This window comes from Schistocerca serialis, chromosome 3, assembly GCF_023864345.2.
Source record: "Schistocerca serialis cubense isolate TAMUIC-IGC-003099 chromosome 3, iqSchSeri2.2, whole genome shotgun sequence".
NCBI classification, from domain to species: Eukaryota; Metazoa; Arthropoda; class Insecta; order Orthoptera; family Acrididae; genus Schistocerca; species Schistocerca serialis.
In genome coordinates this window covers 845239345-845266882 of record NC_064640.1, presented here as the reverse complement: position 1 = coordinate 845266882, position 27538 = coordinate 845239345, and the positions used below count along the sequence as shown (strand labels likewise).

Below are 27538 nucleotides of genomic sequence, written 5' to 3'. Positions count from 1 at the left end.
CGCATTTTACGATTGCCTTGAACTTTTTCCATAAACACTCAACATTGTCAGTGTCGGAACAGAAATTTTCGTTTTGATCTGTTAGGTAGTCTGAAATCTGCCTTCTATTACTCTTGCTAAACAGATAAACCTTCCTCCCTTTTTTTATATTCCTATTAACTTCCATATTCAGGGATGCTGCAACGGCCTTATGATCACTGATTCCCTGTTCTGTACATACAGAGTCCAAAAGTTCGGGTCTGTTTGTTATCAGTAGGTCCAAGATGTTATCTCCATGAGTCAGTTCTCTGTTTAATTGCTCGAGGTAATTTTCGGATAGTGCACTCAGTATAATGTCACTCGACACTCTGTCCCTACCACCCATCCTAAACATCTGAGTGTCCCAGTCTATATCTGGTAAATTGAAATCTCCACCTAAGACTATAACATGCTGAGAAAATTTATGTGAAATGTATTCCAAATTTTCTCTCAGTTGTTCTGCCACTAATGCTGCTGAGTCGGGAGGTCGGTAAAAGAAGCCAATTATTAACCTAGTTCGGTTGTTTAGTGTAACCTCCACCCATAATAATTCACAGGAACTATCCACTTCTACTTCACTACAGGATAAACTACTACTAACAGCGACGAACACTCCACCACCGGTTGCATGCAATCTATCCTTTCTAAACACCGTCTGTACCTTTGTAAAAATTTCGGCAGAATTTATCTCTGGCTTAAGCCAGCTTTCTGTACCTATAACGATTTCAGCTTCGGTGCTTTCTATCAGTAATAAACTGTACAAGTGTATTAAAGGAGGGATTTGTTGGAAGGACACATCAAGGGATCACCAATTTAGTACTGGAGGGGAGTGTGTGGGGCAACAATCATAGAGGGAGACTAAGAGATGGATGCAGTAAGCAAATTCAGAAGGGTGTAGGTTACAGTAGTTACACAGAGATGAAGAGGCTTGCACAGGATAGAGTAGCACAGAGAACTGCATCAAACCAGTCTTTGGACTGAAGACCACAACAACAACAACAACAACAATAACAATAACATAATGTTTTCAACTACTTTTGTGGTGGGGGTGGGTGGCTGTGGTTGAGGTGTCTCCCACCTTATGCTAGGTTCGGGAGACCATCAACCATACCTCAACCTCCCATTTGTTCCATACTTGTCTCCAACACCACAATGTGACACCATTGCTTATCAGTTATCCACAGAATCACAGAATGTAGATGCACACTTAATAGTTGGTAACAGGCCAAACAGGGGCATTTGTAAGGCACTTTCACTGAGATGTTATTTAGGAGAGCATATGGGATTTATGATACCCCTAGCCTGATATAGGCTCATATCTTTAGAGTATGCTAAACACATTGGTATCTTTTCCTCAACTGTATGTGTATAAAGTTCTCTTTGGTAGTGAATGCCTCTGTATGTTTGGAGCAACTTTGATATCAGGGTGTATTTATTTCATGCAATTGTTAATTCTTAATTGTAATTGTTAATTCATTGTAATATTTCAGGACCATATTGATGGGAGAAGAAAAGCCTGCAGATGCCAAATATAATCATTCTTATAACAATTTATTCTGCCACTCACATTTTAAAAAATCCACAGGAAAGCTTGTGATTGAACTACCTAGCTGACATCAAGCAGCTACTGTGTGGAAAGTGACACTAATAAATACTTTCATCTCTTCTATTCTCACACATTGTTGAATCTTGAAACAACATTCCTGGAAAAATGACATTGCATTTAAACTCATTTGAGGACTTCATTCTGGCCCATTATTTTTCATTATTGAGCCTGTAATATTCTAAATTGGTAAGACTTTGTGTGTAATTTTTAACTGTCAGTATTCTGTGTTAAAAATTCCTTTGAATACAAAAGCAGCACCTTGTACTATGTATACAGGAGTGTAAAACTATGCAGAAGAGCAACAGCTTTTTCAGTTGGTGACTTATGCTTGTATTCGGTTAATCATTCACTATCTGATTATAGTTGAGCTTAAATTTATCAGAATGATTCATGTTTGTATTATTATTCCATGGCACTAAAAAAATGTATACACTTACTTTGTAGTCACTCAGATTTGTATTTCCAGTAATGCTTCTTTTGATGCTATCAACATTTATTGAGACTAGTATATTATGTATGCTAAAATGAAGACACCCTTTTAAGGATATACTGTAGTTAATTGTTTCCACTGGACGTGCTACCCCAAATGGTATATATTTTAGTGATGTTATGCAATAATTTTCTTTAATTTCAGTAGAGAATCTACAGGCCTGTGTTGAGCTAAAAAGGCTGATGCTGAGCAAAGATAGAGATGGATATCAGAAACTCCTGGAAGAGCACAACCTATTGAAAAAACAAAATGAAAGCTTGAAGAATGAAATGGGTCACCTGCAATGGCATGGGCATTCTAAATGTACTCATCAGTGTTCTTTTTATAGTCCAATCACTGTTAGTGCACAAGATAAAACTATAAGTGGTGTATCTGACCATGGGGAAGATGTAAGTTTTTATTCCTTTATTATCCCCACTGTGTTTATCTTGTGTTTGCAATGTCTGTATACTATGGGATTTACTTGTAGGTGAAATGCATTTTGGGGTAATGCAGAATCAGATAACTTACACAGATTAAACAATTTTGTCTTCACATATTTTTCAAATTCAAAATAATAATTAAAACTTCAGGCTTGTCTCATGTGAATGTTAAAAGGAGGAAGGGAATTCCAGCAAAAGAAAAAAATCGTTATTCAAGTTCCACAGCTTGCTGAAGTAGATGGAACAGTATCAATATTATGCTCTGTTAATTTAAATATATCCACCTGATGATGAATGTATGATCACTTTGGTTATTCCAGCACTTGTAAAATGAACCATAAACACGGTTATAATTTGAATATCTTCTTCTGTAGCAAAGGATCTACCTATGACTCAATTTTTTTCAGTGTTAAAGTACATACCATGGCCTTTTGGCCTTTATACTGGTGTCCCAAGAGGATTTGTCAATATTCATGGATATGATGAGAAGGACCATTCCAAGGAAAAAAGTCTAGTAAGCATGGGCTCTAAAATGCATTCCTTAAGCTCTATGAGAATATGTACATCTTTGCTACTGGGAAATGTATCTCTTCTATTGAATAAGTGCTCACAGAACTTATGGTATGCAATTCAGAGCCCAAGTTCACTAGATTATTATTTTTTCCCCCAAATGATCATTCCTGTCATATTCCTGAATGTTGTCCCAGTAGAGTGCACACAGAATACCATTCCGCGAGTTACTGCAAGAACTGTCAGCCATTTTGAAGCTTCCAAAATAAATTTCATTATAGCGTATATGGTCAAAAAAGTATGTGCAAACATGTTTATAATTTTATTCATTGTTACCACTTTGTAGAAAATATAAAATGTAATGAATTTACCTGGAAATCAGATGGAAAAAGTAAGTAAACTGTTCATTATTTTGAAAGTAATCACCATAACTGTTGATAAACTTAACCCACTATGTGATACACAGTCAATACCATCATAGAAACATGTTTGTGGTTGCCTACCAAGCCATGATTGTACCCAGACATGCACCTCTTCATCCAAAGCAAATCTGTGGCCACAAACATCTTTCTTCAGGTCTCCAGAGAGGTGAGTTATAATTAGTCTGATCAATTCCATTTCCACATTCTTCTGGAAACTTCATCTTGGGACACCAGTATAAAGACCATGGTATGTACTTTAATATGAAAAGAAATTTGGCTCATTGGTAGATAGTTTGCTACGTAAGAAGACATTCAAATTGTGTTTGCCAATATTATTGAAAACCAGGCTTTTCACCTCAAAAATACAGGATATGGAAGTAAAACTCTACCAGTAAGGAAGCTTTATTATTGATTCATTTGCTTTAGTCATGCTTTTCAGTGCTATCTTTGTTTTCAGACTGAAGGTGTTCAATTGGTTCTCAGGCTCCACCAGAAGGTAAAAGAACTGGAAAAAGAAACAATCAAGTTGCAGAAACAAATGGAAGAGGTAGAGAAAGAAAAAGATAGTCCATGTGGTGATACAGCATTTACACATGTTGGTTTTAGAGTATGACTTGAAGTGATGATTAAACTTTCAATTCTGTGTACTACTATTTAAATAATCTATTTCATAGTATATTAGAATTTGATATCAAAAATAATATTGATTAGGGGATTATTTTTTCTGTGTCTGTTTTTTGTAAGAACAAGATGTGTGTGTGTCATCTTCGATGGTTTGGGCATGTTTTATGGGCTGGTGATGACTCTATTGCCAAGGTGGGTTACACACTTGAAGTTGTCAGCAGCAGACCCTAAGGATGACCTAAGCAATAATGGGCTGATACAATTCACAAAGACCTTAAATGTGTGAACATCCACCCAGATGCAGCCCTTGATAGAGCAAAATGGAGACAACGGACCCATATAGGGGACCCCGCAGGCACATGGGACAAATGCTGAAGGAAAAGAAGAAGATGAAGAAGAGTATTAGATGATTATTAGATGATGACTTGAAATGTAATAAAAGAACCATTTTGAATCATGGGTGCTGTGCTGCTTTGATCTATATGATGGTTTTTTTTATGTGTATTGACACAAGTTGCTTGCATTAATTTTTTTATGTTTCTTCAAACTTCCTTGCCTGACCAGTTCTGTACATTAACACTAGCTAACAACACATAGATGAATTTTGTAACCTACAATTTGAATGATACATTAGGACAGTACAAACTGTCTCACAAAACATACATACAGCTTACATAGTAAATCGATATTAAAATGCATCATCTGTGTGGTCAACTCCATTGTCAACTCTTGTTTCAGATTTCAGAAACAACATCCAAATGTTTTAAGGTTAGTGGAAAGAAACTTTTTGTGGAGTGGGAACATATTGCTACTGAAATAGGGTTACAGATGGTGGTTTTTGTGTTTGACATCAACAGATGGTTTTATTGAGCCATCTCAAACAGAGAAATCAACATCTGGGAAGGTAGCCCAATGATGGTCAGATGAAGCAGGTTTTGGAGATGATGATGATGATGATGATGATGATGATGAAGCAACTTGAAAAAAAAGCCCCAAGATCATGAAGATGATGTCAATTAATTTAAACCAAACAAGGGCTGTTAGGGGTCAAGCAGGTATGGATTATTTGTTTAGGTTGCCCACAAACAGGTTAGCATTTAATGCAAAACTGATACTCATCACAATTCCATGGAGCTTTTGTAGATTTAGGCTTCAAAAGAGGGAATTATAGGGCAGAATGTCATTGACTGAAAGGATTAGGATTTAAGTGGTGGATTCATATTGGCAGGTTACTGGGATATGTGTTCATGGCAATAAAGCTATGAGCATAGGGGATGATGTGTCAGGAAATAGCATCCACAGTGCAAAGCACAGGAGGAAGTGATTTAGTCTTTGATGTAAGAAGGCAGACTGTGAACAATTGATTGGAGATGATGCTCAACAAAGGCTGGAAGATCTTTCTATGAGTGTGTTATATCCAGCCACAGTGAGGCGAACTGTAAGGGGATTAGTGGTATTAGCTTTGTGAAATTTGGGGTGAAAGTGAAGATAAGGGTTCAAGTGGTTGACAATGTGTGAGCACGTGGATTAAGGTAAGAGCTTTGGAAAGAGCTGCTGGCGGTTGTGTAGGCTGAAGGTCGTATAGGGATAGCATCCTGTGGTAAAGTATGTAAGCACTGGTGTTGAAAACATGAGGAGAGTTCCCTCTGCCTCGTGGTTACTTTGATCCATGACCATGCTTCTGGAGCCCTTTTCTGAAGGGGGCTGAAGTTCATTTTAAGGCTGAGGTTGTTTTGTAAATGTGCAGTTCACCTTACTGGAAAGAGATCTAAGGCAGGAAGGTAATGTTAAGTTGGATGTGAGGAGTTCCTGGAAAATTATCAGGAATGGCTGCTTAGGATGGATTGAGGACCACAATTAGTAGTAGCTTGGAAGAGTTTGAGACAAGCTGCTGTGTGATTTTTTGCTGGCTGAGCTCAGTTGTGCAGATGACAAACAAATGAGTTGACTGAAGGGAACAAATAAAGGAAAGCAGGGCCTTTGCTATTCCATCATTCTTAAACTGGATTTGGAGCTAAATGAGAGGCATTTTGAAAGTACTGTAATGTTGCAGGGGCCATGTTCTTGCAAGACAAGATATTGACAGTATTTATGTAGAAAGGGGTTAGGTGAAGGTGATTTCTCTGCCTTAATGAATTAGTGACATATAAAACTATCTCTAGAAACGTACTGCACCAGCCTTGCAATAGTCGTAGCAGCAATAGTTCACATGATCTCCAAAAGTAACAGTGTCACACTACCCTTAGGTCTATCAACAACTGTATCTTTCAGCCTAAGTAGGATCCAAGATGGGCCAGTTTCTCTCAACAGAATTCCAGGTGGCCACACTAAATAAAATTGTGTTCAGATGATCTTGAGGACCTGGTAGGTAACTGAATTTCCATGGCTTGTTGATTAAACCACTGACCAAATTTTTGGGTGGGGATGTGATACTTTCTCAATGAATTTTCAAACTCTGCCTGCAGCTTTTTGTGTAACTGACATACACTGTAGAAGAAAAGATGTATGAGCAGCACCATTTCAGCCCTTTGTAAATTAAAGAAACAAAGCATGTGTAATGGAGTCAGGATGGTCTTAGTGCTATTAATCTCACAATGGATGAGAATGACAGACTGAAAAGTAGGTTAGAAGAACCAGTTTCTCAGCTGTCATAGAATTGTAAAGACAGTGAAGGTAACATTATTATTTATATAGCCAAAGTCACGCAAGTCAAGTAGTCAGTGTCCCAGTGACGCGTGTTGACCCTGGGCTGTGGTATTTCCTTTGCTTGACACTTGGCAGTGGGAGATTCCACTAGTGCAAAGATGTCAGGCTGGGCAAGTGGCCACAGAAGTACTGAAGTCAGCACATTGTCTGGTGTGGAGCTGTGTCATGCCTGCCAACATCAGACACACAACGACAGAAAACTCTGGTGTAGGCTGGCTATGCTATCAGGTGCCAATGCAGCAGGCCAGGAGCTCACATTGGACATGGTGCAGAAAATATGCAAGGATGGGCAATGAACCGAGGACACCAGAAGGTGCCCCAGAGTCAGTTGATGACAGCCAACAGTAGGCCTCTAGCTGGCAGGCAACAGTTTGGCTACTGGCAGCATTGAGATTACATGTGGGTCATAGATGCATAGGTAGAGGAGGTAGCACCTAGTTGTAGTTGAGATGACCCACTTTGGGTCGACGATCACCATGGAGTACTTTTCAGTGTATGGTGCAGTTGACAACAGTTGGATGAGGCATGCGATATTTGGGGCCGCTCGATCTGGCTCTGTTATGACAGTATGTCACTTTTGGCCACTTAGACCACAGAAGCAGCAGAGTGCCATGCCCTGGCAGGATGTGATCCAGGTAGTCACTGCAATAGCCTGGATCTCACACCATGCTGTGTGAACAGTGTTCCAGCCCCAGCAGCAGCTGGCAGGGCCTGGTATGTGGCAAATGTACACACTTCAGTGCTGGAGCAGAGGTTTCCTTCATGTCAGCTCAGTGTGTGTCCAGTACAGGCACCATAATTTGGTAAGGTAATGGTGGTTCATCTGGGTGCAGGTTGCAGACATTGATTTGGAAATGTAGTGCCATAACACATTATTAGTTCACATTTTCGTGTTTAAATGTGTAAGTACTACCACTAGCCTGAACTGAATCTTGCTGCTAAGAGTGATCCATCATTTATTGTGGTTTTTATGTGCTTCTACCTTGCCACTGCTGTGTAGCAATGTGTAATGCAACTCACCAGTCAAAGAGGAATCTTTCATGCTTCAGATATGCAGTGGCTGGTGTTTATGCTCAGAGCTCTCCTTCCACCCTATTACATGCATTTAGCAGAGTTACTTCAGGGCAGTGACTTCAGTACATGATAAAAACTGGATGATTGCTCGCACATGATGTTGTTGGACAATTTTCTGCACTGTGCCCAGAGTGTATACTGTTACAATCAAAACTGAACAATGGTGCATTTGTCATTTATTTTGTATTGGACACACCAGTTTACACTTCCAGCAGAAATGTTACGTAACTGAGGTACTGCCAGTATATTTCGCATGTTGTCCCATAAGTGGCTTAGCTTCAGTGAGGAAGAGCTGTATGTTTTTGTGACTGAATCTTCCATTATCATATATACCGAGGTTTAGTCTTCTCTATTCCAACCACAAATGTCAGATTTATTAACACATGTATATGTTTTACAAGGAAATAATTTTCTAGAATGTTAAAATATGGACACAAGAAATGGTGAATTTGGCTCCTCATAAACTTAATAATCATTAAATGGTTGTCTACACATATTAATACTACAATCATTTCTCTTTGAACTGTGCACATACTTTTTCTGAAAATCTGTCTGGATCTTTGTATTTTTCCTATTAGACATATTGCTGTATTATAACTGGCATTTTTGCCTACCACCTATCCTTTTTAAAAGATCTTCACCTTTTCCAATTCTCCAGTTTTACTGGCTGGTCTGTATTATTATTATCTTCCCTTTCTCAGACGTTATGTCTGGCTAAAAATGGAATGTGACATGGACCTTGATCAAGCGTGACTTCCTTTTAACTGTACGGTATATGTTACATTGCATTTAGGAACTTTCGGGTAGTTGAACATGTATCAATAATTACAGATTTCTGTAGTTGTAGTCCGCAGCTCGTGGTCGTGCGGCAGCGTTCTTGCTTCCCACTCCCGGGTTCCCACGTTCGATTCCTGGCGGGGTCAGGGATTTTCTCTGCCTCGTGATGACTGGGTGTTGTGTGATGTCCTTAGGTTAGTTAGGTTTAAGTAGTTCTAAGTTCTAGGGGACTGATGACCATAGATGTTAAGTCCCATAGTGCTCAGAGCCAACATCTGTAGTTGTATATATATGTTTGGATGTAGCTGTATTGCGTTGATGTACTGGTGGATATTGTGTGGTATGACTCGTGTAGTTGATAGTACAATTGGTATAATGTCAGCTTTATCCTGATGCCACATGTCCTTGACTTCCTCAGCCAGTTGGATGTATTTACAATTGTTCTCCTGTTTTTTTCTGTATATTTGTTGTATTGGGTGTGGATATTTCGATTAGTTGTGTCAATTTCTTCTTTTTATTGGTGAGTATGATGCCAGGTTTGTTACATGGTGGTGTTTTATCTGTTATAATGGTTCTGTTCCAGTATAATTTGTATTAATCATTCTCCAGTACATTTTGTGGTGCATTTATTTATTTATTTATTTATTTATTTATCCATCTTTAAGCATTTACATGCAATCGATATCGTCATGAGTAATGTACAATTTACATATTAAGAAATATAACTATTGTGAGGTATCACACAAAGCTAAAGTATACATTTTAAAAGAACATACATAATAAAGGAATACATTTGATACATAAAGATAGCCCACATAACTAAAGTGTTCATTTTAAAGAATGTGCATAATAAAAGAATACATTTCATACATAAGGATTTCTCCACATGTTTAACAGTTAAATTTGGAACTACAGAGACAAAAAAAGCTTAGAGGTACAAACAGAGTTGCAAGTTGTTTCGTAAGTCAGGTCTATTTTTGAAGAGTTTTCAAATTCTTTAACACTGTAAAAAGCTTTGTCTATCAGCCATTTTTTAGTCTTACTTTTAAACATATTAAGAGAGACACAACGTGCCTGCACGGGTAATGTGTTGAAAAGCCTTATTCCCATGTATTCATAACTGTCTTGTGTTTTCTTGAGTCGAGTTGTTGGTATATCTATCTTAAATGTTTGACGAGTGTTACAATTATGAACCGACTGCCTAAGGTTTTAACTGTTAAAGTTTTCTTTTATGTACAAAAGGCAGCTGTATATAAAAAGAGAAGGGACTGTCATTATCTGTAATTCTTTGAAGTATGACCTAAATGATATGTTATTTTTGGTAATCCCAGAAATGCTCCTGATGGCTTTCTTCTGCCAAATAAAAATTTTCCTGGACCATGGAGAATTACCCCATAGAAGAATACCATAGCTAATATGGCAATGAAAGAATGCATAATAGGAATTAATCAGTAGGCTTTCAGAAACACATGTGCGTAACTTTTTCAGTAGATAGATAACTCGCGAAAGCTTTCGAGATATGTTGTCTATGTGACTCTTCCAGGTTAATTTCATATCTAAGTATATGCCAAGAAGTTTGGTAGAAGTGTACTCAGTATCAGCATTGGATAAGCTGAGGGATATATTTACAGTCTTTTCATAGTTAATAGCTAACTCATTGGCTTCGAACCACATATTGGATAATCTGAGAAAATCTTTACTTTGCTCCTTCAGTTTATTTATGTCCTTCCCTGAATTGATGAAAGTTGTATCGTCTGCGTAAAGCACAGATTTGCATGGCATATTGCTGGTCAGGTCATTTATAAATATTATAAACAGTAATGGCCCAAGCACTGATCCTTGGGGTACACCTCTAGTGACGTTCAGTAACTGTGAATTTTGACCGTTGTAGCTTACAGTTTGCTTTCTGTTACTGAGATATGATTTAATGAGGGAGAGTTGCAGATCCCTAATGCCATAACACCATAGTTTCTCCAGCAGTATTGTTTGGTTTACAGAATCAAATGCTTTGCTTAAGTCCACTAGTGTGGCTTCAGCAGATAATTTAGATTCAAAAGAAGATTGCACAATAGAAACAACATTTTCAACAGCATTAATTGTTGATAACTGGGCCCTAAAACCACATTGAGACTTAGTCAGTACACGGTTTTTTGACAAATGCATGTTAATTTGCTTTTGTATACAATATTCGATTAATTTTGAAAGAATAGGTATCAGAGAAATTGGACGATAATTATTAGTGCAGTTTTTATCACCCTTTTTGTGTAATGGAATTACTACTGTCTTCTTTAGACATTCTGGAGAAATACCAGTCAAATATCCAGTGAAGAGGGGGAATGACATCAAATCGATTATTTTTTTTAATCACAAAATTTGAGAGGCCATAAATATCTTCTGATCTGGAGTCACTTAACTTTGCCACTGATTTAATTACATCACATATTTCCACATGTCCCCAATTACAGGTTGGCACAGTATCAGCAAAGTTTTGTAAAAACTGGTTTATATAAGTAGATTGTGAATTTGGTTTTGAACTGTTCTTATGAGGAGATGAGGGATTAGGATTTGCTGCATTGATAAAAAAGAAGTTAAATTCATCTGGGGTGACATTAACACCAGTTGTAACTTTTACACTATGACTACCTGTACCTAATTCTGCTTTAATGACCCTCCATGCAGCCTTACACTTATTATTGGAGTTTTTAATGAAGATATCATTTGCTCTACATTTTGCTACTCTGATTTGTGATCTATAGTGTCTCTTGAGGCTAACATATGTTTCATTGTCAACACTACCATTTTTTACCCTATCATAGCATATCAAGACCATTAATCTTAGTTTCTGTAAATATGGTGTGAACCACCTGTGTGGAGTAGTTCTACCATGCTTTCTTGCCATAGTTTTGTTTTGTTTGGTAACCATTGGACAGGAGGTATTGAAAATTTCAGATAAAGTACTAACAAACCTGCTACAAGCCTCCTCAACATTGTTGGAAGCATATATTATATTATTCCAGTTTAGTACCTTCAGCTTATCCCTGAAGCTATTTATGCCTTTATCATTTAATAACCTGACAAACCGGGTTGGTTCACAATCCCCCATTGTTTCATTAATTGTTAGTTTTGCCCATATACCTTTGTGATCTGTCAGATGGTCAACATTAAGGAGTCCCAATTCAAAATCCTCTTTATGTATATTTGTGATAAAACTGTCGAGACAAGAAAGTTGCCTTGTGGGACTATAATTTGCACAGAAGAGATTATGGGATCTTAGCATGTTAAGCAAATTAGTATTTTTGTGTGTGTGTTTTTTTTTTCCTTACATCAAAATTTAAATCTCCTAAAATTACTGTCTTGTGTTTGGTATATTTTTCTGTATGGTGAATAAGTTTATCTAAACACTCTACAAACTGATCAGCATCACTATCAGGAGAATGGTATATTGAAATAACTGTGAGTTTTAATGTTGGTAGTAGCATGACAGCCGCTTCAAGAATGCCTTTAACACATATGTCCTTAACATCAACCACAATATATCTTAACCCTAGGTTGTCACTTATATGTATTGAGGAACCCCCATAACCTTCATTGGGCCTGCAGTAACTTGTAATTAAATTAAAACATGGTGGTACATACAGTTTTATCTCTTCTTCTCTTAACCAGTGTTCATTACTACATAATACAATTCTATTGTTTCCATTCAATACAACACCAAGTTCATCAGCTTTATATTTCAGAGATCTAATATTTATGTGCATGAATAATATTGATTTTTTCACAGCAAGAGGGAAGATGCATGATGTCCTGGGCCCAACGGGATGCACACATGGTGGTTTGCCTTTCACTGGTCCTCATTTTGGTGTGGTGATGGTGTTATGTTTTGGTAGCGCCTGGACTTCCTTGTGGCAGGCCATAAAAAATCATTACTTCTCTGTGGTATTTTTTTGGTTCTGTTTGAGGCTCGGGTGGCAGACTTGTTTATTTCACTTCCTGCATAATTTATCTGACATCGGGGATTTGATATAGGCCTACTTGATAACACCTTTGTGTGAGATGGCTGATTTGATGCACTAGATAACACTTCACTATGGGATGGAGATGATAAAATACTTACTTAGGTTTCTGTCTTCTTATCTGCTAATCAAGGTGACATTTTTGTTGTCTGTTTCTCAAGGTTCTTGTTTGTTTCACATGTTACATAGTTTATGTGGGCAGGCTGAGTGGAGGCACTTGATAACACTTTGGCGTAGGATGGAGGTGGTGATACAATACTCACTGTGGTTTCCTTCCTCTTTTCTACCAGTGACTGCAGTGGAACTGCTACAGTTGTTGTTGACGCCATTTCTGCTTCTGTTGCTTGTGCTGCTGCTGTTATTGGTCTTGTTGCTCGAGCTGGTTCAGATGTTGCTGGTTTTGATGGTGCTGCCGTTGTTACTGAATTTGATCATGATGCTGTAACAATTTGTGGTTCTGCAGCTGCTTTAGTTGTTGTCTCCAGGACATATTCACTTCCTGCATGGTTGCTTTCAGTAATGTATCGGTAGTTCATTGCAATGGTTGGTACTGATTCATAGATACTCTGTTTTTCATATGTTTCTAATGTTTCATAAATTGCTTTGCACAGAGATGACTTGCCTCTTCTATTCAGGTGCATGCCATGTTTTGTAAAGCTGCATCTATCCAGGAAATCAACTGATAGAAATCTTATGTTTGAGTACACTTGACACACTGTTTGTATCTGTTTATTTGCTTCCTTAATTTCGGCTTTCACACATGAAACAGATATGAGGTCATGCCTATGAGGTATACCAATAACAGTTACTTTTTAGTTTGTAAAGCTGCATCTATCCAGGAAATCGACTGATAGAAATCTTATGTTTGAGTACACTTGACACACTGTTTGTATCTGTTTATTTGCTTCCTTAATTTCGGCTTTCACACATGAAACAGATATGAGGTCATGCCTATGAGGTATACCAATAACAGTTACTTTTTAGTTTTCTAATGAGCTGAAGGCACTTTTGAGACTGATAATAGCATTAGCTAACTCGTTACAATACACGCCATTTGCTCCTCCAATTAATACAACATGATGATTTTTGTTGTCTTGTTGGTCCCGTAAAACGTCCCTAATAATTTCCCACATTGGTGCTCCTGGTTTCACATGACTGCATACTTTCAGTGTGTTTTCCCTTGACTATGCCATTTTTCGTACATTTGTCTGTTCCGAAAGCCATATTTATATCATTGCTGAATGCTTCTGTTATCTTTAGTAATTGGTTGAGTTGTTGATTTGTTGCTGCCAGTAGTTTTAGATCATCCATGTATAGCAGATGTGTGATTTTGTGTTGGTATGTACCAGTAATATTATATCCATAATGTGTGTTATTTAGCATGTTGGTTAGTGGGTTCAGAGCAAGGCAGAAACAGAAAGGACTTAATGAATCTCCTTAGTATATTCCACACTTAATCTGTTTTGTCTGTGACGTGATATTATTTGAATTTGCTTGGATATTAAGTGTGGTTTTCCAATTTTTCATTACTATGTTTAGGAACTGTATCAATTTAGGATCTACTTTGTATATTTCCAATATTTGTAGTAACCATGAGTGGGGTACACTATCAAAAGCTTTTTGGTAATCAATGTATGCGTAATGTAGTGACCTTTGTTTAGTTTTAGCTTGATATGTCACCTCTGCATCTATTATCAATTGCTCTTTACATCCTCGTGCTCCTTTGCAGCAGCCTTTTTGTTCTTCATTTATAATTTTGTTCTGTGTTGTATGTGTCATTAATTTCTGTGTAATGACTGAAGTTAATATTTTGTATATTGTTGGTAGGCATGTTATGGGGCGATATTTTGCTGGGTTTGCTGTGTCTGCTTGATCTTTAGTTTTCAGATAGGTTATTCCATGTGTAAGTGTATCAGGGAATGTGTATGGGTCTGCAATGTAACTGTTAAATAATTTAGTTAGATGTGAATGTGTTGAGGTGAACTTCTTTAGCCAGAAATTTGCTATTTTATCTTTTCCAGGGGCTTTCCAATTGTGCATAGAATTAATTGCTCGGGTGACTTCATGTTGCAAAATTATCACTTCAGGCATTTGTGGTATCATCTTGTATGTGTCTGTTTCTTCTTGTATCCACCGTGCATGTCTGTTATGTTGTTCTGGGTTTGACCATATGTTGCTCCAGAAATGTTCCATGTCTGTTATGTTTGGTTGGTTGTCTATTTTAATGTGTGTGTTATCTATTGTCTGATAAAATTTCTTTTGGTTTGTGTTGAATGTTTGGTTTTGTTTCCTTCTATTTTTACTTTTTTTGTATCTTCTAAGTCGTTTTGCCAATGCTTGTAATTTTTGCTTCTTTTCATTTAATTGCCCTATCAGTTCTTGTTGTGAGATTTTACCTAACCTTTTTCATTTTTTGTCTGATATTTCATTTCTTATAAATTGTGTTAGCTGTCCGATGTCTCTTCTCAGTTTTTCTATTCTAATCTGTAGCCTGTGTTGCCAAGCTGGTTTTGTGGGTTTCTTCTGTGTGTTGGTTGGTTCTGATCTCTGCCTATGTGTGTATATTTAGTGTAGTGAGTGCTCCTATATAAACCAGTAGTTGTAACTCTTCCATAGTTGTATTTTCATTTATTTTGTTGTGTATGATTGTGTCGATAGTTGTTATTGTTGTTTCGACTTGTGGGTTATTTGGTGGTCTATGCAAGAATGGTCTAATGTCTGTGTTTGTGTCTTTGTATTCTGTATATGTCAGCTGAAATTTTTCATGTATATCTAACATGTGTGTCACTTCGTGTTCTATTTGTGCTTGTTCTGGTGGCTGTCTTAAGATTTCGTTTTCCTCTGATTGTTTAATTGATGCGTGGTGTTCTTTGTTTGTTTGCTCTGGGATGTTTGAGTCCATTACTGTATTTTATTCTTCTTCTGATTGCATATTATTTTGTTCCAGTATTTGTTGTACTTGATGTTTGATGTTTTCTAATTCTGACTGGGGTATCCTGTTATTTTTTATTATTACATGGATCTGATCAGCTAGTTGTTCTGTTAAAAATTTTAATTCTGGGTATCTGGTAATAAATGTTGTGTATACTTGTGATCTGTATCCAGTTGTGTTGGTTCCTAAGTATGTTGCTTGGTAATAACAGAACATGAGGTGTCGGTTAACTTCATCAGACCATCTCATCCTCTGTCTTTGTTTTCCTTCTAGGGTGGTTGCAGGAAGCATATCCTGCAAAACACCTCTATTTGGATTTAAATCATTTTCCGTGTGGCTAGCAGTGTCGTTACCATTGTGGATGGGCATAGGGTTCAAGCGTCGTTGCCGACCATGACAGCACTTGTCCGAGGCTTCATTAGTTCTGTCCTGAACCAACTAATCACACTAAAAGGGGGGGTTAGCCCTGTTAGTGGTTTGTTCTTTTCATTGCCTTTTACGACTGGCGTATTATTATTATTATTATTAATATTATTATTATTATTATTATTATTATTGATCTTAACAATTACTAATCATTCATTAATACTAGTAATAGTTGAATATAAATAATTGTTTCTTAATTATTAATAATTAAAAGTAACATCAATAACAATAACAACATATTTATGCAAGATGAGACTGTCAGCCAAAGGTCCTGTACTATCATATTTATACATCTTCCTGGAAGAATATAAGAACACATGAGGTGATACTGAGTCTGTGGCTTAGGGCTTGCCTTGGAAGACAAAACTACATTTGTGAAGGTAGTGTGGATAAAACACGTGGAACTGCAGGCTGTCTACAACTTTCACAGAAACCAGACAGTAGTTATCTGTCAAAAGATATAAAAGGGAAGCAGTAAGTAGATTGGCTATGATGGCATTGGCACACATTGTTTACATTTGTGACATCACTTGCACAGGTCAGTGCTGTACCCATGATGAGCAGTAGGGCATAACCCCTGAGCTGGCAAGTGAATTGGGCTGCTGATATTTCAGACTGTAGTGCAGTTTCCCTGTTCTAGCATGTCTGCAGTGCTGGTGGTAGCAGTTGTTGTATGGTGACCCATCAGATAAATGTTCCTGATTGAGAAAGTCTTTTATTCATAACAGTTACAGTGATGGCATCAGGGAAGTGTCATTTGCATCCATGATGTAGGTGACAATAGCTGCTAAAGTGTGCTGGCATTAGCAGTTGTCTGCAAGGAGGGTGGCCCAGGGTGGCACACAGTACGATGGTAACCCATCATGCTGTAATCAGCAAATCAGCACAGCAGCAGAGTGCTGATGCAAGGCAGTAATGGCTACAGGTGACAGGGAGTAGGAAGCCACCTTAGTTCTCACTTGCTTTTTTGACCCGCCAGAGAATACAATGGAGTAGGTGGGGTTAAACTGCAGCCACTGGGATGACTGATGACAATGGCATGTGCCTGTTCTGAACAGTGAACAGCAATTACATGTGTCCACAGAGGGCAGTGATGCAAGGGTAGCTAGATCACCAGCCTCAAAACCATGGCCCACCAGGGAGGTGGCTGTTGGCAGATGGTAGTCAACCAGTAAACTGCATACAGGCTCAGCTCAAGCAGAGGCCTGCAGCTCTTGACAGCAAAGTCTGACAGCAATGGCTGGTTGCTTCATCTTTGATTGCAAGCAAATTTCTTTTCATAGCTAGTGGCCAGCATAAACTGCGTAACTGGGCCTTCTGTGTGCAGATTAATGCTACTGAGACTGATGGACTAAATTAGGTTTTGTGTGTGTGTGTGTGGGGAGGGTGGGGGTGTACGTATGTAGATGAGCTGGGCTGGATAGTGTTTCTCAAACGGCAGCAGTCCTGACCTGTAAGTCACAACAGGTTGCTATTGTCAGACTTAATCATTGGGAAACTGACTTCATTTGCCATGGTTTTCCTATCTTGCTAGCTCCTCCAGAAGCTCTACTGGAGTAGGGAGGCATCATAACTTCAACTTCTGGACTTCTGTAGATGATGGCTGGCATCTTCCCCTTTTTCAGTGTACTGAATACATGTTCTTGAGTGCTGAATATGCACTCTTGTGCCATATCACCTAATTATTGAGCTGATGTACGCTTCCCTCCTCATGACATCATTCTGCTGAATGAACACAGCAGTTGTTTGCTACACCAGGCAAAGCCATGGTAGAGCACTACCTTCCACTTTGAGATTCAGTCTCTCCAGTTGTGATATGTTAACATTTATAAAGAAAATCTTAATAGATGTTTCATATATGTCCAATATTCTCCACTTCTCTCTTCTCAGGTTCAGTGTGAACCACTTTGTTCATTTGCTGTTTACTAACTTAAGTACTGTTTCCGAATATTAACACAGTTTACTGGTAGTCATAATAAAAGCTAAAGCAATCAGGCGGTTTCCCACTTAAAGTAGATACAAGTAACACACAGTAGTCACAACCATGGTGATACCAGACACCAGGACATTGTGTCATGTTTTTTATGAATAACTGATCATGATGTTGCCACACAAGCTGGAGCACCTGCTCTGCAGTAATGCATGATTTCTGTGTAGCTGTAAGCTTAACCAGTGAAAGAAAGTCAGGTTTTAAGCGTTGCTTATGTAAGTTTAAGTCTGGATTGGTAGTAGTTTCAGTAGGTTTTTTTTCAGCTAATACAATAATGGCTGTATCATATTCATTATAGTGGTTCCATTGATATTAGCTGTAAGGCAGTTCCTGCTATGCCACAAGTTGTACCATTTACCAGTAGCACACTACCTCATAATTTTAGCCTCATCCTCCCTTTCTGTCATCCTTGCTCATAGCAGTTTATAACAACTATTTTGGTTGTAAATATGGATTAGATATAATACATTCCAGCCCTTTGAAAGTAAGGATACAGTGCCATGACATCCCTTTGGCATCCTAAGGCATCTTTTATCCCTAAAAATAACCCCCCCCCCCCCCAATGGGCCTCACGGTCCTTCCTTGAGTACGTGCATGGCGAGCATGGGGCCCCAAGCTATTGCAGCCTTCCTTCTTTCCAGGGCTGCATTTCCTTGCCCTTTCCTTCCTTTCCTCTCCTTGCTCCTTCCCCTTCCCCCTCTCCTCTCCCTCTCTTGGTGTCCTTTTTTAAGTTGGCCCTGTTATCCTCCTGGTTCTGTTGGCTTTGCAGTTTGGTTTTGTTGCATAATCACCTCATCCTTTTGACGTTCCCTGGTTTCCCTCGGGTTTGACCTCCATTACTAAACTTCTGTTCCATAGTGTGAGCAATTTGGGGAAGAGTGCCTTACCTAGTGTCTCCGACATGTGCCCTCCTAGTTCATTCCACCTTTTCTTTCACATCCTTGTCTGATGCTAGGATGCATAGCCTGCACGGTAGGCAGCCCGTGTTGTGGGGTCGCTATGTACCCTTTTGGTTGAGCCCCCTGAACACACAGGGATCACACTTCTGATACCTGAGCTGTGACCTCCTCGTGTAAGCCTAGGAGTGGTTGCTTGTTGCCCTGGAGCATCAGAACTCCTGGCAATGGCCACCATGCCAGACAGCCCTTGTTGTGGCTGGGTGGCGCCCATGGGGAGAGCCCCTGATTGGAGTGGGTGGTATCAGGGCGGACGCTATGCAAATGAAACGCATACAGGTCCAGAACTCTGGCCGTTCTTCTGCGGCCATCTCTCTGCGTGGAACTGATTCTTTTAGTGCTGCTTCTCCTGCTCCTTCGGCCTTCCTATCCATGGCTACCCCCTGGGGGGAGGGTCAGGCTCATCAGCTGGGAGCGAAACCTTTCCCCCACTATCTAGTTTGCACCAGGACTGATGGGGATACTGTCACTGATACCAAACCTTTCTTTTTTGTGGAACACATTGAAGACAAGTTTGACGAAGTGGACTCTCTGAGAAAGATGCAGTCATGTTCGTTGTTGATAAAAACTGCTTCAGCTGCCCAGTCTGTGGCCCTTCGTGCCTGTACCCATCTTGGCACAATTCCTGTGTCCATTACCCCCCAACAGTCTCTAAACATGGTTCAAGGTGTGATTTTTCACAGGGACCTCATCCTTCAAACTGATGAGAAACTACGGGACAATCTCAGCTGGCAGGGTGTTCACTTTGTTTGGCGTGTTCAGAAGGGTCCGAAGGACAATTGCATTGATACTGGTGTCTTTATCCTGGCCTTCGAAGGGGATAAGCTCCCTGAAAAAGTAAAGATCATTATTTATCAATGTGATGTGAAGCCATACATCCCACCACCTATGAGATGTTTTAGGTGCTTGCATTTTGGGCACTAGTCTTCCCACTGTTCGCAGGCCCCTCTCTGTGGTGACTGTGGACGTCCACGCCCTGAGAGGAGTTCCTGTGTTCCCCCTCCTGTGTGTGTTAATTGCCATGCCAATCATTCTCCATGTTCACCAGATTGCCCAGTTCATAAGAAGATACAAGAGTAGAAGTCCCTTGACCATTTAACCTACACCGAGGCTCGTAAGAAGTATGCACGTCTTCACCCTGTGTCCATGACGTCTAGCTATGCTTTAGTTAAATCTTCAGCCCTTCCTGCGCCTCCCTTACCCCAGTCCCGAACCCCTCTCCTCCCCCTCCCCTGCGGCTCCCACACCTTCTCCTCTGGGCGCTGCTCCCCCTCACCAGCCGATATGTGTCCCATTTCTTCGGCGTCTGCCGGTCAAGGGCGCCCCTCCTGGGATGCCCCTTACTGGCACCTTCCAGGTCAAAGGTCTGCTGCCACGAGATGACCACGAGAACCATGGTCTGTGGGCCCCCAGGTCACCTGATCTCTTTCTGTTCCCGATCTTGCTGCAGCTGGCTCCTTTATGCCACACAGCCCTCCATGATCTAAAACAGAAAAGAAGAAGAGACATAAGTTCTGGGACAAGGAGCCTCTGGTGTCACCAGAGGTCCCATCCCCACCTTTGCATCCTGATTCTGATCTGTTGTTCGTGGGTGTCGCCCCTCCTTGTCGGTGACAAGTGGTGACCTGGTGGCATGACTGACATTAGCCTGTTCAACCCCCATTTGAATCATCATTCTGCGGTTAGCCAGTGGAATTGTAATGGATACCACCATCAGCTTCCAGAATTGAAATCCCTTGTTTCGTCTTACTCTACAGCTTTTGTGCTTCTACAGGAATCTCAATTTACTGATGATCACTCACTGACCATCTGTGGGTTCCATGTTTTCTGTTGAAATCGGGTCGGGCCACTGCGGGCCTCTGGTGGTGTTTGTACGTTGGTCAGTACGGACGTTGTGGATTCCTCTTCAAACTACATTGGAAGCGGTTGCTGTTAGAGTTCACCTCGACTCTGAGGTCACGGTTTGCAATCTTTAGCTCCCTCCTGACGGGACTCTTACACCTGCTGCCTTAACTGCCCTTCTTCAGCAACTTCCTCCTCCCTTCCTCTTTCTCGGGGTTGCTCATCATCCCTTGTGGGGCAGTGCATTTCCATCTAGATAGGGTCTTCTCATAGACCAGTTTCTTGCAGACCATCTATCTTTCTATCTATCTATCTTTCTATCTATCTATCTATCTATCTATCTATCTATCTAGGTTGGTCTTTCCAATGTGCCGATTGGCCTCTATATACTGCACAGTTCGTTTTTTCTCCATGTTTGTCAGGTTGTATTGATGACGTCCTATGTGATGTGTCTGACGCAATTGTTCGCGCTGCTAGCCTTGCTGTACTGCGCTCAAGTGGACCATCATGCCGCCGGCAAGTCCCATGGTGGAGTACGGCCATTGCCATTGACATTCGTGATCACTGTCAAGCAAGTCCTGTGGTGGAGTATGGCAATTGCCATTGCCATCCGTGATCGCAGTCAAGCTTTGCAACACCTTAAGAGGCACCCATCTGTTGCCAATCTTATTACCTTTAAATGCCTTTGTGCTAAAGCCCCTTTACTTAATCAAATAGAGCAAATGGATGTGTTGGGAAAGCTTTGTTCCTTCCCTCGGTTCTACTGTCCCTATGTCATGGGTATGGGCTACACTTCACTCTCTCCAAGGTTGCTGTCCACCCTCCCAGGCCTTCACGTCCTGGATGGCCTTTGCATTGACCCGTTGATTCTCGCGGAACATCTTGTGACCAATTTTGCAACAGCATCAGCAGCAGCCTCCTATCTGGCTGCTTTCCTTCACCAGAAACAGCGGGCCGAAGCTTCCACATTATGTTTTACCCCTTGTCAATCAGAATCTTACAACAAACCTTTTACTGAATGGGAACTTCTTTCCACTCTTTATTCTTCTCATTATACGGCCTCTGGCCCAGACTCCATTCATAACCAACTGCTTCAACATCTCAGTGCTCCTCAACGGCAACATCTTCTCTGGGTGTTTAACTGTATTTGGCTCCAGGGTGACTTCCCTTCTCAGTGGAGGGATAGCATCATGGTTCCTGTCCTTGAGACTGGCAAGAACCCCCCTTTGTCGAAAGCTACTGGCCAATTAGCCTGACAAATGTTGTTTGCAAGTTACTTGAATGGATGGTAGCCCGTCGGCTCACTTGGATCCTCGAATCTCGGGGTCTATTGTCCACTTACCAGTGTGGTTTCCAAGAGAGGCGGTCTCTGATTGACCATTTACTTCACTTGGAATCCACAGTTTTGCAGGCTTTTTCCCAGCACCCCATTTGGTTGCAGTATTTTTCAACTTTCGCAAGGCCTATGACATGGCTTGGCGCGATCACATTTTACTTACACGTCATCAGTGGGGTCTTCCAGGCCCACTCTCGATTTTTATCTGCCAGTTTCTGTTCCATCGGTCGTTCAGGGTTTGGGTTGGTACTGTTTTTTGTTCTCCACAGACCCAGGAGAATGGCATCCCACAGGGTTCCGTATTGAGTGTAGTACTTTTCCTCATTGCTGTTGATGGCCTTGTGGCCTGTGTCAGTTCTTTGGTCACCCCCTGCTCTGTATGTGGATGATTTCTGCATTTGGGTTAGTTCCTCTTCGATGGCCTCTGCAGAGCGGCAGCTCCAGGGAGCTATACGGCGTGCCTCTGCATGGACTCCCTCGCACGGGTTTCAATTCTCTCATTTAAAACTATGGGTGGTCCACTTCTGTCGCTGTACTACGATCTACCCCGATCTGGAGCTCTATCATGATGCACAACAATTGCCTGTGGTCCCACAGTTTCATTTCCTGGGTCTTCTTTTCGACAGCAAGCTCACTTGGCTGCCCCATATCAGACTCCTGAAGGTAGGATGTTTCCGTGAACTCAATGTCCTTCGCTTCCTTGACCACAGCTCTTGGGGTGCGGACTGCTCCATCCTTCTCCGCCTTTATCAGGCTTTAGTGCTGTCTCGCTTTGACTATGGTTGTCAAGATTATGGTTCAGCTGCTCCTTCCACACTGTACCTCCTGGATCCGTTCCACCATTGTGGTATCAGTTTGGCCACCGGTGCCATCCCTACTAGCCCTGTTGATAAACTCCTGGTGGAAGTTGGGATCCCCCCCCCATCACCCCTTTCTGTTCGGCGGTCCCAGCTTTTGGTTTCTTATGCAATCGCTGTCCATTCCTCTCTCACTCATCCTTCCTATTCTATCTTGTTCTCAGACCATGGGCATCACCCACCTGCTCCTTCGAGGTCCGAAAGATTCCACTCCCGCGATGGTGTTCTGTTGTTTTTTCCGCCAAATTTTATGGGAGTTTCAGGATGCTGTTGTTTTTTACACTGATGGCTCTAAATCTGCTGATCACGTGGGATATGCCCTCATATCCTCTGTTGGCATGGAATATCATCTCCTCCCACTTACATGTGGGGTGTATACTGCAGAATTGATGGCAGTTTCCCAGGCCCTTACCTTTATTAAACAGTCCCAACGCAACCATGTTTTGTTAGGTACGGACTTAATGAGTGGCCATCTGGCTATTGACCAGAGTTTTTCCTGCCATCCCTTGGTCTCAGCATTTTGGTGGAATGCCGCCTTCTTTTGGCTCTGCGTACTAAGTACAGACTTCCCCACACTTTACCTTTAATGTTGGCTGACAGGTCCCAGATGGTCGAACTGGTTCTCAGTTTCCTCCATGAAAGTGGTTTTTATTCTCAGTTTTAAGGTTTTTAACCTCACTCTGGTGTTGGGGCAGGGCCAATATCCTCTTTTCTTTCCCTTTTACTCTGTTTTTATCACTTTTTAGAATTAGTTAGTCTCCTTTTCCAGTACACACATCTACATTCTAGTGGTTGATGCAGTAGAGGCAAGACCACCTGCTATTTAAAAGCATTCAGAGGTGGGATATTTCCTGCTTCTAGCATAGCCTTGGAGTTGCTCTCTTGCTGACTTCCCTCATTTTGTTTTTACCATTGACGGCACGACTGCACTTTTACGTTTTTTTAGCCTTTTTCTTTCATCGTTCTGACTTTTCTGAGATGTCAGACTGTCTGAATGGACCACATTTGAAACAAGGGACTGATGACCTTGCTGTTTAGTCCCTTCAAACCCAACCAACCAACCAACTAACCAACCAACCAACCAACCAACTAACCAACCTAAAAATAACTCTCACACACCTTTGTGTCAGTCTGGAGCATCTGAGTTAGGCATATTGTAACCCATCCTCTCTGCCATTGACAAATCACATCCACTAACATTAACACATAGCATCGCCTTTGTTTGGAGATCAGCATCACCTCATGTGTCCTTAGTTGTGTGTACTTCTCCAGAGCTTTCCACTATTTAGAACAAACAAACATAATTTTGGATACACCCTCAAACTGAATACACAACCCATAACTCACTACATAAACAGTACAAATAACAATAAAAATGCACAAAAAATACAACAGTTTGGAATGGTTCCCATAATCCAAGCATACTCTTCTTGACATGAAACCACAAGAAATGAACACCTTATCCCAAGAAAAATTCATGCACAAGTAAAATATTGCAAGTAACCAAAATTCCTTGCAAAGACTGCACTCATGCCCATTTTTGGTGGCAACACCACCTGGGGAAATGGAATCTGCATCACCCTATGTCCCCCTCATGAGAACACTGCCCATGGTCCATTGTTATACACCAGACATGATATAACTCATTCTGTATTGCTGATATACATGTGTTCCACTCCTGTATTGCACTTCATACCAAGCCTATTATTAGAAAACAGATCAAAGTGAAAACACTAACAGAAAAATAAGAGAACTATACAAACACAACAGAATCTACCACGAAGTTTATCATGTACTCCATATCTCCCATACAATAAATCATACAAAAAATATTCATAAAATATACATACAAACCACTTATGTGCGTGACCTAAGAGCATATAGTATCTTGTGTGCAGCCTGCATGCAAGTTTGATTCTTTACTTCCCTTTACTCTTGCCATCTATCTTCTTTCCAGGAAGTGGTGCTGGCAATTGTAGTAGTATCTGAAGCACCTTTAAAAGATTAACTGTGCTCCACCTGAGCAATGGTTTGTGTGTCAGAAACTGCAATGGAATGTTTACTAGTGATGTCATTTCCACAGCTTGATATGGCACATAATATTGCGTAATAAATTTCTTCAGTTTACTCTTTGGTTATAGGGGCCAGTTAACATTACCCTTCACTTGGCTCTGTACTCTGGCAGTTTAACTTTATACTGTCCCATTTTCTCTTGCCAATCGAATGCCTTATTGCTTGCCTTTTGCATTTGCTTTCTTATATCTTTTAATGCTTTGTAATAATTCCATGTGTTTCCCATTTTTTCCCTATCTTAGGTTTAATACCTCAAAAAGTTATGGCATCTTTCTTCCATGCGTCACCTTATATGGTTACAACCCAATACTAATGTGCGGCTTTCAATTATACACAGCCATTACACAGGGTAAGTAAACATCGTAGTCGTTATGGTGACTGTTGAAGTAGTAGCTCAGCACCTTATTTATGGTTTGGTGAATGTGTTCAGTCCTCTCTTTAGACTGCAGGTGCAAGGACTGGTTCTTTGTTTCCAGATGTGTGATGGATGTAATGGCTGTTTCATTATCTCTGACATAATGATGGTGCCCTGTTCAGTGATTATCATGTTGGGGATACCAAACTTCAGTAACCAGTTATTCACAATTGCTTGTGCTACTGTAATTGCTAGCTGATTTGTAATCTTTGCAAGGTAACACAAAAAGTGGTCTAAGATAGTCAAAAAAGAGTGGTTGCCCATCATTTTTGGCTCAATGGACCAAAAACTGTTCATTCCAACCATCTACAATGGCCTGGGTGACCCTGGTAATCATTGAATTGTGTAATCTTACCCTCCCTTGCATCACCAGTTGATTTTCGCTCTTATAAATAATTGACCGGTTTCATAAGCTTTGAGAGAAGTAAGATTTACGGATAAACATTTTTACATATCTTCTTTCCTTATTGTTGGCTCTAGTTTGTCACATCTAGGGGTTGATTCTTGAAGCTTAAATTTTTTTGACTCTGTAGGTTTCAAATTACATGCTAACTATTAAGTAAGTCTGCTGTGTAATTTCTATTTTTGTACTTTTTTTATTGTATCACATTTTTTGATATCACACTGTCTTTACAATTTCCACTTCCATAAAACCAAGAATTGCATTGTTATTGCCAAAATTAAAATCTCATTCAGTTCCATCAGATCCATACCCACTACTACTTCATTCTGCAGTACTAAAAATATTCAAGAGATTTTACAAAACAAAAAGAGTTTACAAGCTTTCTTGACAAAAGAGGGATCTTCACCAAGCTATATCATTTTATAGATGAGACCAGAAATAAATATTGTCAGATTGTGCAATTAACAATAGGAATTTTAAGTATGCCAGATATTTTGTAATTTAAAATATTTCTAAAAGAAAAGCAATTGTAACTGTACATAGAGAGTCAATACATATAGATTGTGATAAAGTAATGAAATAATTTTTCCTTGTGCATTTTAGTCTGAAATGTAATACATCATATACAAAAGCATATGAAATTCTTTTAGTTAAATAGCTGAGACAATATTAACCTGTTCAAAAGGTAGAAAGTATTTTTGGTATCTATAACTTCTGTTGAATAAAGGTGATGTTAGAGGATGATGTCCCTTTACAGTATCCCCTTCACAAAATTTTGAAACTGTTTGTTTACAATATTTTGTGACAGACTATAAAGTTTGACAATCGGTGTACAAAATGATGCCAAAAGGTTGAATACTGATGTATAGAAGTATCTGGTACATAACATATTACAGAAATCAGAAAAATATCTGCTATACAAGTCATAATCTATACATATGTCAGGGCTTGGCATTCAGCTTTTGAGATCTGTGGAGCATACTTTTACAAGACAAATAATACAAAGTCAAAACTATAACATTACAACACTACACTCTGGAAATAAGTACAGAGACTATAATTACAAATTGTAAGTATACATCCATAAAATCACACCTTCAAATCCTTAAAAAGAGACGAGAAAAAATTCAGAGCCTAAGTGTACGATGAGTGAGCCGATTCTAAAAACACGACGATGGGTACAGACCAGAGGAATATACTCAATTATGAGTAGGAATATAGTACAAAATCAATCAGCCACATAAACCAGAGTATTTGAGGATATGTTGACTCATAAAAGGAGGGAGAGGGAGAGTCATAAATAGCTTTAAATGATGACATAATAAAGTAGCTTGAGGATAAAAATCAGTGTATGGAAGTAGACATGTGTACATCTTGTTATATTGACTATGCTAGCAAATAGTGTGGAAGACATACAAACTAACCTACATACATAAAGGCCTAGAAGACTCATTTACAACTGATAAAAAAGTACATACTGATTCAAAGTTACATAATGTATTGGGAATTTAATCCCCCTACTTAAAAAAAACTTACATTTATGTGAAATACTGTCTTTGGTAGTCTTGGTTAACAATTTACAAATCTCAGTCACAACACTGATGTAGTTGGCAGGTGCTTGAGTACATTACCCAGCACCTACGATT

At 39.8% G+C, this 27538-nt stretch overlaps 1 protein-coding gene across 1 annotated transcript in view; it reads left to right on the top strand.

Annotated features, from left to right (window-relative positions):
- The first annotated feature begins 2492 nt into the window (after positions 1-2492).
- Positions 2493-27538, top strand: part of LOC126471257 (unconventional myosin-Va-like) — a 109248-nt gene continuing 84202 nt past the window's right edge. The window contains exons 1-2 of the mRNA XM_050099376.1: positions 2493-2503; positions 12953-13178. Coding sequence (XP_049955333.1) covers positions 2493-2503; positions 12953-13178 — 237 coding nt within the window. The remainder of the gene's footprint in view (positions 2504-12952; positions 13179-27538) is intronic.